Below are 12,837 nucleotides of genomic sequence, written 5' to 3'. Positions count from 1 at the left end.
CATGTTCCATTTCATTCAAGAATAGGAGATGTACTGTTAAGTGGTTAAAAAAGAATGTTCTCCTTAAATATAAAGTAGTTGAGTATATAACTCTAACTGATTTGAAGAAGCAAGTGAAGGAAGATGTATGTGTTGAAGTGAGCATCACCAAGATGAGGAGGGCTAAAATGAGACATATTGCAATACTCAATGGTGATACTAAAGGAGAATATGCATTGCTGTGGGATTATTTAATAGAGATAGATAGGTCAAATCTAGGCACAACCCTTAGTCTTAGAGTTGATAAACCACTACCTGATGCATTGCCAATACTTGATAAGCTGTATATGTGCTTTGCTGCACTGAGAAAGGGCTTTCTTGCTGGTTTTAAGAGAGTGGTTGGTCTTGATGGGGCTTTCATGAAGGAAAACATAAAAGGGCAAGTTTTAACAACTATTGGTAGAGGTGGTAATAATCAATGTACCTAATTGCATAGGCTGTGGTAAACGTTGAATGCAAGGAGAGTTGGCACTAGTTCATTAACTTATTGAAAAGAGAATTAGGACAGAAGATGGTGAAGGCTGGGTCTTCATTTATGACTAACAGAAGGTAATTCTCTTTAATTGTTGTTTATGTTTTGATTTGCACGGGGTGAAAAATAATAAAATTAACGTGTCATATATGTTGTCTTACAATGGTTTATTGGGTGCAATTTATGAGAAGCTTCCTCTTTGTGAACAAAGATGTTGTGCAAGACATCTTTATGCTAATTGGAGGAAGAATAATAGAGGATCAGAGCTACATGGAGTATTTTGGGCCTGTGAGAAGTCCTATAACATGATAGACTTTAAGTCCAACGTGAATGAGCTGAAGAAAATTTCACCAAAGGTATTTGAGGACATGCTTAACATATACCGGCAACACTGGTGTAAGGCATACTTTAAAACTAAGGTAAAATGTGACATTGTAGATAATAATCTATGTGAGACATTTAATGGTAGGATTATTGAAGCTAGGGAGAAGAACATAATTTCAATGTTAGAAGCTATTAGAATCATGGTTATGATTAGGTTACATCAAAACAGAGACCAATCATTGAAGTGGTTTGGGGATTATGGGAATAGAATAAGGAAAAAAAAATTGCATATTAGCATTGTTGGAGTAGATTATGCACAATGCATTGGGATGGGGCTGAGGGTGGTGAAGTTTTATATAAAGGTGATAAGTATGTTGCGGATTTGAAGAATATGACATGTCCTTGTAGACAATAAGATTTAAGTGGTATCTTATGCCATCATGCATTATGTTTAATTAATCATTTGGATAGAAATCCACTATATTATATTAATGCATTGTACCATAAGGATAATTACTTAGCTGCATACACAACACTTATGAAACCAATGAATAGTCAAAAAATTTTGGAAAAACCCAAAAAAGAAGGACCTTTGCCACCAAAGAATGATAAAAAACCTAGTAGGCCTCGCAAGAAAAGAGCAAAAGAAGATGGTGAAGTGGGTATAAGAAATGGTACTAAACTTTCAAGGAAAGGAAGAATAATAACTTGTCATGCCTGCTTTTAGAAAGGCCATATAGGAAGAGTTGCAAAGGAAAAGGAAGGGATGGTGGTGATCCATTATCAAGTGGAGGCATGGCCTTCATACCTGTCCTAACAGTAGCTATCCCAACAGTAGGCTAGCTAGAAACTTCCAACAGACCACAAAGAAAATCAAGTCTAAATTTTTAAACTTATTCATACCGTTAGAGATTAAAGTAATGACTAAACCTATGCTAATGATTGTTATGTGTGCTTTGAAATTATAGGTAAGAGGCAAAAAAAGGAAGGGGAAGAAAGTAGCAGATGATAGAGCAACTGAAGGACCTCCATGCCCATTTGCAGTACCTACCGTACCAGTAAATGATGAAGATTTACCATTGAGTAGCCTAATTGTTTATTTATCAAGAAAGCCATCCAAAAGGCCTATGCGTGGATTTGGAGTATATACAGGCTTCTTAACTAGATCTGTGACATTGAATGTAAATATATACCTATTTATGAATGGAACTGAGGTTTTTGGACAAATGTGTTTGATGAATGAGCTAAACATGGGATTTTTGGGTTTATATCAATGATGGATGAGTCAAACTGAGATGATATGATTTGATGTGTTGCAGCAATGTAAAATTTGAAAGCAATGAGTGAAACTGAGATGCTATGATTCGATGTGTTTGATGAATGTTAAATTAAGTGTTAGTGAAACTGAGATTATATGTTCATGTGTTTGCAGAATGTGAGATTTTAGTGCACTCAGATTATGTTTTCAGGTGTTTGTGTTAAGGCGTTTCATGTATGTGTGTGATTTAAGTATGTGTTGGATGTTGGATGCATGTGAATTTATGTATTTTCTATTAATGCAGCATGAGACAATAAGTGCAAGAAATTTAGATTTTAGTGGGACAATAAGGGTCACCAATCCACCAGAACCAAGCTTTATAATTGACAAATTTGAGGGTTCAAGAAGAAAGGCAACCATTTCATAACATCTCATCATTTGAGGGTAAGGCAAAACAAGAAGAAGAAGGAACATGAGGCAAGAGTAAAGAAATGGGTAAAATTAAGACTTATTGATGAACATGACGTGGGTGAAGCAACTAGAACACAAGAGTCAACTGTCGGGCACATTGGATGACCGTTGTTGAGCAAATGGTTAGATAGGAACACTTTTGGATGTTTATGATAGGCTTTTTGAACACTGTTCGATGCTATGATTTGATTTTGTAAAATAAAATTTTTAGATACTATCATTCTTTATCAAAGGCATATGTGCTACCTTTCAACATATTTGGATGATTATTAATGTAATAAACTTGATTATGCTATATTTTTTAAGCATCAATTTAAGCTAAATTTCAAGTTGTTTTCAATTACCCGTTTCTATGGATGCTTTGTTTTAGTAGAACGATTATTGCCTGTTTGGATTGTTCATAGGTTATAGATTATAACCTTATAGGTTATATTATGAAGAGGCTGTTATTGAAAGATTTTGGCAAAAAAAAAAAAAAAAAAAAAAAAAAAAAGAGGAGAAAATAGCTTAATGTCACAACTTTATTCAATATAATTTAAGCACAGGTATGGAGAGCTCTAATATTGAGGTTACATAAATAAGGTATTGCATTAATTGAGGCATTTCATAGAAAACATTGAGACATTCACAAAATTTCCAACTTTCATAACAATTTCCTTGATTCAAATCATCCCATTACACATAAAAGCTGGTAAGAAAATGTACCAACACATTAAAGCTGATTTAACAATACATTATAGCTAAGTAAATCATTAAAATAAAAAAAATAAAAAGTTTCCCCAACTTCCATAGATGCAAGAATAGTGCCAACCATTACTTAATCTTCATATGAACTCATTTGAAGAAGATTATCACCACATAAATGAAAAACTAAGCCCATATAATCCCTCCCTTGTTCTCCTTTGAAGCAAATTTGCTTCTAATTCATTAACTTTCCTCAATAAATTGGTAATTATTTGCTTTGAACACTTGCACATCACAAGATCTACTCATTCAAAGAAATCACATCCATGATTCCTCTCAACCTGAAATTGTAACTTGCTCCAGATAGAAATTAATAAGTTTGAGAGAAAAGAGAGAACAAGAAAGGGAATGAAAAACTTACCGATCGAACTTGGCAACAGATGAAGTGCCTCCCTAGATTCCAGTCTGTCCATAAGGTACGAATAGTATATTGTCTTCCACATTCACATAAATCCCCTTCCATCTTCAACGATTGTATTCAAATTTGATGTTGCTCAAGCCTGCTTCTTTCTTTCTAGGGTTTTATTTCATCTCGATCCAACAAAGAGAGAAGGAATTGGTGTGTGAGGCGTTAAGTATTAGAGAAAGGGTTAGGTTAGTAATTTCGGGTCTTTAGTTAGTCAAATCCACATGGCAATCAACATGGTGTCCTATTTGGTGCCTACTAATCAAAACCAAAATGGATATGTGGGCCCATGTCATCTTACTGGGATTTTCGGTTATACACATGTGCAACATCCACTAAATTGTAAACTTTTTCCGTTTATACACCAAAATAGAAAAAATCCCAAAGTTCATACACTAAAATTGCAATTATCCCTTAGCAAAAATGTTCCTTGATTTCCATACAAACGTAACCAATACACTAATAAACCAACTGTTTTTTATTTAATTTGAAACCAAAATCAAATTGAAAGAGGAGTAAACTAGGGCTTACTTCTTTCAAATAGGCACTAATTGCAACCTTTCACTCAAAACCTCCTCAAATTCTTCGCTACCAATTCAACTGCCATTTTCTAACGCTTCATTGACGTTTGATGCTATCTATGGCATCGAAGAAGAAGTTTTCCTCCACAAATCATAAAAGCTTAAAAATGGCTAACAATGGTGATGACTCACAAAGAAGCCCCATTGAAAAAACCCAAAAATCTCGACCCCATATAAGAAAATGACCACAACAACTAAGAGCAAAATGGAAAAAAGGGGCACCCAATTGAAAGGTCGTCCTTAAAATTAAATCATCCCTCTACACCTCCTAAAGAAATTGCCTTGGTAAATAAATTGGCGTCTAAGCGTAAAAAGCTATATGCTCCTAAAATCCACCATATAAAAGGAGGAAGATCATAGCTGAGGACTCGAATCAATAGATTCAGATGAAGAACAACAAGGACAATAAAATTCAGAGGATGTAGGAGAGGTTAATACTTTTCTAGATAGGTATTGGTTCACTTCTAAAACTAGAATGAGTTACTATGAAATTATTATCATGAATGAGAAGTTCATTGTTAAAAAAATGGTAGATGTTGATGAATTGAAGGTGGTTGGTTTAGATTTAGAGTTATATTTTGATCTTCGAATTAAAAAGTTATTGTCTTTAAATGATGATATTTACCTAAGTTAGTCAGATTTTTTTATGCTATTATTCTTGTTGAAGAAAAGAAAACTAGGAATGGGTTGGAAATTAGTCTTATTTTTGTTGTCAAGGGATTGGAGGTCAAAATTACTGAGTCTGTGTGCCCACTTTTGGTTTTGACTCTGTATTGAAGGATTTTGCCATACCAGAATGTATGGATGTTCTTGATTTTGAAACTAATGTTACTTCCATTATTTTAAGAACATAGCAACTAACCAAAGAACCATGATGTTAGATAAGTATAGATTGAGGAAAATTGTATTCACTTGCCTTATGCAAGATTGATTTCAAAATGCACAGTTGAGAGTGGGGTTGACTTGGAGGGAGAGAAAAGAAGAACCCATTAAGTAATCTTACAAAATAAATGCAAGATACTTGAATTTATGCAACATAGTGAGGGTAAGTAGGAAAGGTTGGCGCCTGCAGAAGTATGTGCCTACTGATAATATAATTGAATAAGGAACAAAAGATGAGAATAAAACAATGAAGCAACCATCAGATGCCCTAGAAGGACAACAATGAAAACTGATGCTAGTGATTCATATTTAGAAATTGTCAAGAAAATTAATGAGGTTTGTGTTGTACAGAAGAGTCTAGTTTAGAAGGTTGATGAACTCTATGCAAATAATAAAGAAATTGAAGCACAGATCATTGAAGTTAGGCACTTTATTCACGCAACTAGTGTTGTGGAAATTGGGCTTTTTCCACCAAATTAAAACAATTTGTGAATTACTGCACTAAGTAACTACACCAGGTAAATTCCCAGGTAAGTGGAGGAGTCACAAGCGGTCTCATTTAAAATCTACTTTCCTTAGACTAAATTCGTGACGGTTGATAGAATTTACCTAGACATGTAATTAATTAGACAATAACCACCAAAAATATTTTGCCCAACAATAGTTATTAAATAAATAAAGATAAAGCAATAAATAAAAGAGAGCACTAGAATTTTAACGAGGTTCGGCCAATTTTTCCTACGTCCTCGGACACTTCAAAATTAATATTTCACTAAAGAAATATACAAACAGAGAGAGAAGAGAAAACTTGTCCAACACACTAGATATTGGGGACAAACTAGGACAATTTAAACTGAAGAGGCTAGGCTCCTTTTATAGCCAAAAATCTCCCCACCTCCTTTCTAATTTTCCAATGTGGGAATTTATTCCAAAACCATAAATGGGCTTGAGCAATTTTAACCAACAATCTCCACCTTGGCGAAAATCAAGCCAATACAAACTTCTGCTCTCTCTCACAAAGTTATAGTGTCTTCAAATGCGCTTGCTAGCGCCAAGCTTCAATTCTTAGCAATATTGATCAAGTCCAAACAGTGTTTGAACTTGACAGCTGTCACCATCTTTGTCATCATATCAGCAGGATTCTCAGCAGTCTGAATCTTCTGGAGTTGAACTGACCTTCCTCCAGAATTTCTCTAACAAAATGAAAGCGAACATTGATATGCTTTTTCCTTGCATGATAAACTTGGTTCTTTGCCATGTGAATAACACTTTGGCTATCACAATGTACCACAATTTTGTTCTGCCCAATTTCTAATTCGTCAAGCAACCCCTGAAGCCAAACTGCCTCCTTAGCAACCTCTGTAACTGCCATATACTCTGTAGGCAAAGCCACTGTTGACTGTAAAGTAGACATCCAACTAACTGGTGCTTTTACGAGTAAACACATAACTAGTAGTTGATCGACGTTTATCCAAATCACCGGCATAATCACAATCATAATATCCGACTACGCATTGACCACTATTCTTATCTTGCTTAAAAACCAATCCAACGTCCATGATGTTCAGAAGATGTCGCATTATCCATTTCACAGCTCGACAATGCTCCTTGCCAGCATCATGCATATACCTACTCACAACTCCAACTACCTGTGAAATGTCTGGTCTCGTACACACCATAGTATACATCAAGCTACCTACAACATTTGCTTAGGGAACTTTTGACATGTATTCCCGTTCTGCATCATTTTTTGGCGACTAAGCTGCACTGAGTTTGAAATGAGGAGCAAGAGGAGTACTAACAATGTAACATCCCTTCCCGGTTCACCCGTGAACCCGAATGAACCGAGCCGAGATGCTACAATCTGGTTGAACTTATGTCCTGTCATGCTGATATCATCCTGTATGCTAAAAATTATGTCATGCTGTTGCTTTATACATCATTTATATACAGACATTTACTTAATAGTTATAAGACATTACACTATTTTCCAAAATGAAATTTGGGCAACTATGTGCGCTATACATGCCACAGAACCAAAATATCAAAATGAATAGTTACCCTGAAGATTGGGTCTTTAAAAGATGAACTGCAGCAATTGGAAATATGACTCTCTACATTCCAGACCCAAAACCTGTGAGTTAAAACAAGTAACTCGCTGAGTAAATAAAGCTCAGTGGATATCTCAACTTAATAAGAATTAAATAAATAGGCATGTACGCACACATATCATTATACTTGCATGGTCTTACCTGCTGTTTATTATGCTGTATGAATTAAGCACTTTTTATTAACATCGTATAGTTTATAAATAGCACAATCTCATAACTGTATGGCTCCATAAGGTTACAGTGAAACCGAAGTGATAAGAAGGACTGTATGAAACTGGATGAATACTATATGGCTGGGTTGCTATGACCCGTATATAAATCATATCCACTCAACGGCCTGTAGCAGGAGTACCAAACTATATGGGACGCAGATCTGCTATCCTATGTTGCGACATAACCTTATCTACGTGGTTTCTACCTAACCTCAGTGGAGCATATTATCGGAAATATTCATAAAATGCATAAACCATATTGTTTACCTGTATGTTGTCTCATTCTATACGTTGCTAACCTGTTTCTTGCTTTAAAAGGATTTCATAGACAACTACAAGTAATATCGAATGAGTAATAATGCAAACAATTGATAACTTGTAAAGGAACTTGCATGTAATTAATCTAACTGTTGCACCCGTGACGCAACTCTTACTACTCTTTATGTAACTTAATTTAGACCATTCAGATTAAGGAAATTTTTGATTTTAATTTAAGTACTAATCTTAGGTTGAATGAATCTACATATGCATTCCAACATCATTTCTAATGTAACCTTAAAATCTGCCGGGGCAGCCTGTACATGTTTCACAAATTCTAGCATAACTCTTTCTTCTTAAGTCCAATTTAGGTCATTCTAAATTCTATGGTTAGCTAACACATTAGGGTAAAAATATTTCTTCTATCACCTCTATGAAATATGTTGGTAAAGTAGGCAAATATTGAATTAAAATAGCAACTTCCTGTCTGCCCATCTATTGGTTTCCAGCCTGCACAGTTTGTACCATTTTAGTCATATCTCTCAATTTGTAAGGCCAATATAGGTGATTCTAAATTCCATGGTTAGCTAACACATTAGGGTACAAATATGTCTTCTATCACCTCTCTGATAAAGTAGTCAAATATTGAATTAAAGTAGCAACTTCTAGTCTGCCCAACTATTGGTTTCCAGCCTGCACAGTTTGTATCATTTTGGTCATATCTCTCAATTTATAAGGCCAATTTAGGTGATTCTATATTCTATGGTTAGCTAACACATTATAGTACAAATATATCTTCTATGAACTCTCTGAAATATGTTGGTAAAGTAGTCAAATATTGAGCTAAAGTAGCACCTTCCAATCCGCTCAGATTTTGATTTCCAGCCTGCACAGTTTGTACTATTGTGGGCATATCTTTCAATTTATAAGTCCAATTTAGGTGATTCCAAAGCTCATAGAAAGCTAAAACATAAAGGAACAAATAATGCTTCTATATCACTTCCTAATTCTATCGGTAAATAGGTTCAAATTCAGGTTGAATTTACTGGTTAGTTTTCCAACAAACCTATTTCAGCATTGAAATCCATATCCAATTCATTTATTCAGTGCATCCCATGCTTAATCAACATTCTCAGACCTATTACTCAACATTTAGCAACATATCTTATGACTATCATCATACTAAACATATTCTCATACAAGAAAATTTGTTAAACTAAAAGAGATATCAAACCTTCAACCAAAAAGCTTTAAACCTTCTTATTAGCTTCCTTTTTCTTCTCACTTTGAGCTCACCTCTCCTATACATAATAACATCTTATTAATCATCCAAAATCTCACTAAATTATGAAATTCAACTTACTTGGATAGAGTTATAGGTTGAATTTAATGCTTGAAAGATTGAATATTAAGGTAGAAAATAGAGGAAGATTTAGGAGAAGATGGAGAAGGTAAAGTGAAGGAAGAAGACAAAGGAGAAGATGGAGAAGGTAAAGTGAATAGAATTTTCGGGTAACATCTAAATATATCTTCTAGTATGTTAAAAAAATTACCAAATAGTACCTAAATTTTCAATATTTTACCATTTAATACCTAAACTTTATACTTTATTTCAATTAGGTCCTAATCCTTATACTTTTATTTCAATTGAGTCTACATCTTTATGTTTCATTCAATTAATTTAAATCTCATTCTACTCCACTCTGGAATCTAATGGCTCGAACCGGATTCTAGTTCATTCCGATTCGACTCGACTCGCTAAATGCAACGACTCGATTCAGTAGGATGTCACAAACAGAGTTGGTTTTGTCATTCATACCAAAACGCTTTAGTATCTTTCTCAGATATTGCTTCTGATTCAGACAAAGTCTCCCCAATTTCCTATCTCTGGTTATCTCCATGCCGACAAGGTAGGTTTGGATATAGTAGGACTCGAACCTGTGATCTTTTTTGTTTCGCCCAGATCTTTCATTTCAAATTCTTGATTCAAATGATACTTCAAATTCTCAATTTCTTCTTTATTCTTTGAAGCTATTAGTATATCATCGACATAAAGATAAAGATAAATGAAAGAGCCATCTTGGAGCTTGCGCAAATACACACAATGATCGTATTTGCTTCTTGTGTACTTCTACCCTTGCATAAACTTATCAAATCACTTATACTGCTGCCTCAGAGATTGCTTCAATCTATAAAGCAATTTTTCAAGTTTGCATACTATATTTTCCTTTCCAGCAACTTTGAATCCCTCTGGCTGAGTCATATAGACTTCCTCTTCTAGATCTCCATGTGAAAATGCAGATTTTAGATCCAATTGAACTAGTTCCAAATCAAACTGTGCTACCAAGGCTAAAAAATCTGAATGGAGGAATGTTTTACGACTGGAAAAAACACTTCATTATAATCAATTCCCTCCATTTGAGCGTAGCCTTTAGCTACCAACCTTGCCTTATTGTGAACACTGTCTCTGTCAGAAAATCCTTCTTTCTTTGCATATACCCATTTGTATCCAATCGCCTTCTTTCCTTTTGGTGGATCAACTAAGTTCCACGTCTGATTCTTATAAAGGGACTTCATTTCATCTTCCATAGCTTTTCTACACTTTACTTCTTCTGAACTTTTATTAGCTTCATTAAAAGTGGATGGAATGCTATCATCTGCAATTGTAGATGCATAGGCCATTATATCATCATAATGAGCAGGTTTTCATATAGATCTTCTTGACCTACCAAGTGCAATTGACTCATGTTGCTGTGGAGGTTCTCGGATTTGAACCTAGTCTTCATCTGACCCTCCTTCTACCTTAGGAGTTTCTGTAGTTTCAGTATCTGCCACTTGGGTTCTTCTATGAAACTCCACCTGTTTTAGAGTATCCTCCACCTATTGTGGAGTACCATTTGACTGCTCCATTGTCACCTTTTTCAATATGGTAGATTCATCACAAGTGACATATCTGCTAAAGATTATTTTCTGTTCCTAGACACCATAGCCGATATCCTTTAGCACTTGTGCTTATCCCCATAAAAATGGCTTTCTCAGCTCTTGGATCCAGCTTCGATTCCTTAACATGATAATATGCAGTGGAACTAAATACACGTAAGGAATCATAATCATTGGCAAGCCACACCATATCTCTATAGGTGTTTTGCCACCAATAGCAGTTGATGGTAATCGATTAATGAGATGGCATGCATATGATAAAGCCTCAGCCTAAAATTTTTTGTCTAACCCAGCATTAGACAACATACACCGAACTTTTTCCAGCAATGTTCAGTTCATGCGTTCTGCCACCCCATTCTGCTGTGGTGTATTTCTGACTGTGAAGTGTCGAACAATTCCTTCATCTTCACAGATTTTATCAAAAGCATCATTTTTGTATTCTCCTCCATTATCTATTCGGAGACATTTGATTCGTCTGCCAGTTTGAGTTTCCACCAATTTTTTCCATTTGAGGAAAACTCCTAGCACTTCATCTTTTGACTTCAAAATATACACCCAATCCTTCGAGAGAAATCATCAATAAAGGTCACATATAATGGAGGGTCCCCATACAACTAAGTGAACATAGTCCAAAATACCCTTGGTATTATGGATTTCGATGCCAAATTTCACTCTTGACTGCTTTCCTTTGGTGCAATGCTCACAGAAGTCCAACTTGTAGGTTTTGACATCTTTCAATAATCCCTGATCTGCCAAACTTTTCAAGGATTTTTCACTTGCATGTCCCAAGTGCATATGCCATAATCTGGTTGTTTCCAACTCTTTGTCATCACTAGAAACAACTGCTACTGTCGTCCCAGTAATTGCATTACCCATATATTAATACAACTATTCCTTCTCCGCACTCCTTTCATCACCACAAGTGCACTAGAGATGACTTTCATCACTCCATCTTTTGCAATTATAGTGAGTCCTTTTGATTCCAGGACTCCCATTGAAATGAGATTTTTTTGTGAAACTCGGCACATATCGAACATCAGTCAAGATCCTGATTGACCCGTCATGATTCTTCAAACAGATTGAACCAACTTCTTCTGTGAAGCAAGGATTGTTATTTGCAGTATAGACAACTTCATTTCCAAGTTCTTTAAAGTCAAAGAACCAGTCTCTATGGGGACTCATATGATGACTGCATGCATAGTCTAACAGCCATACACCACCAGAACTTGTCAAATATGCTAATGAAGTGTCTATAGATGCCATGATAGCTAATGAGAAGGCTGAGTCTGCATCATCACAATCAGCTATGTTTGAATCAATTATGAATCTGCCTTTGACTTTCAGCTTTGGACAAACTTTCTTCCAGTGACCTTTCTCATGACAAAAAGCACACTTATCTTTTTGAACTCTAACTTTCAAACGGGATCTACTTTTCTTTCCCCCTTTCTTTCGGCTTTGTGAACGGCCTCCAACCACTAGAGCTTCTACTTCAGTTATCCTCTCCTTCTTTTCTCTCTTTCTCAGTTCATGGCTATATAGATCTGCACAAACTTCACTGAGAGTCACATCTTTATACCAGTGGAGTAGAGGTGTTGTAAGAAACTCAAATTCATTAGGAAGAGATGTCAGCAACAACAATGCCAAATCTTCATCTTCAAATGTCACATCCAAATTAAACAAATCAGCCACCAACTGATTAAAATTTGTGATGTGTTCATTCATAGTGGTACCAGGAACATAACAAAAGCGAAACAATTTCTTCTTCATGAAGATTTTGTTTTGATTGTTTTTCTTCAAAAATTTCTCCTCTAATGCCTTTCACAGTTTGTTCACCGAAGTTTCTTTCGAGAAAGCATATTTTTGCTTTTTAGAAAGACATGACCGAATTGTACCACATGCCAGACGATTGATGGTCCTCCATTCACTCTTCTCCATCTCTTTTGGTTTCTCTTCTTTAATAGCAATATCTAGATCTTGCTAAAATAGAGCGTCTAGAAGTTCACTTTGCCACATGCCGAAATGACCAGCGCCATCGAAAATCGCCACTCTAAATCTTGCATCTGATACAGCATTCCTTACTAAGGTTGATGAGAACGATGCTGCAGTAACAACTGGTGTTGTATTTTTCTTTCTGTCTGC

General features: G+C 35.4%; 1 protein-coding gene and 1 long non-coding RNA gene across 2 annotated transcripts; one reads left to right on the top strand and one right to left on the bottom strand.

Moving 5' to 3' along the window:
• Positions 1–900: 900 nt before the first annotated feature.
• LOC149498179 (uncharacterized) lies at positions 901–1,562 on the top strand (the record flags this gene model as incomplete). Its single annotated transcript, XM_089717244.1, has 2 exons — positions 901–1,197; positions 1,344–1,562. Coding segments are annotated over 2 exons (516 nt in total), but the record flags the coding sequence as incomplete, so codon positions are not given.
• A 1,643-nt stretch (positions 1,563–3,205) lies between these two features.
• Positions 3,206–3,831, bottom strand: LOC110008985 (uncharacterized). The gene is made up of 2 exons (XR_002283802.3): positions 3,670–3,831; positions 3,206–3,589 (listed from the first exon to the last, which is right to left on the bottom strand). It is a non-coding gene; the product is annotated as an uncharacterized LOC110008985 (long non-coding RNA).
• Positions 3,832–12,837: the final 9,006 nt, after the last annotated feature.

The sequence above is a fragment of the Jatropha curcas genome, chromosome 2 (genome assembly GCF_041381405.1).
Source record: "Jatropha curcas cultivar XTBG-Jc1 chromosome 2, XTBG_Jcur_1.0, whole genome shotgun sequence".
Classification (NCBI taxonomy): domain Eukaryota; kingdom Viridiplantae; phylum Streptophyta; class Magnoliopsida; order Malpighiales; family Euphorbiaceae; genus Jatropha; species Jatropha curcas.
This window is presented reverse-complemented; position numbering and strand designations above follow the sequence as displayed.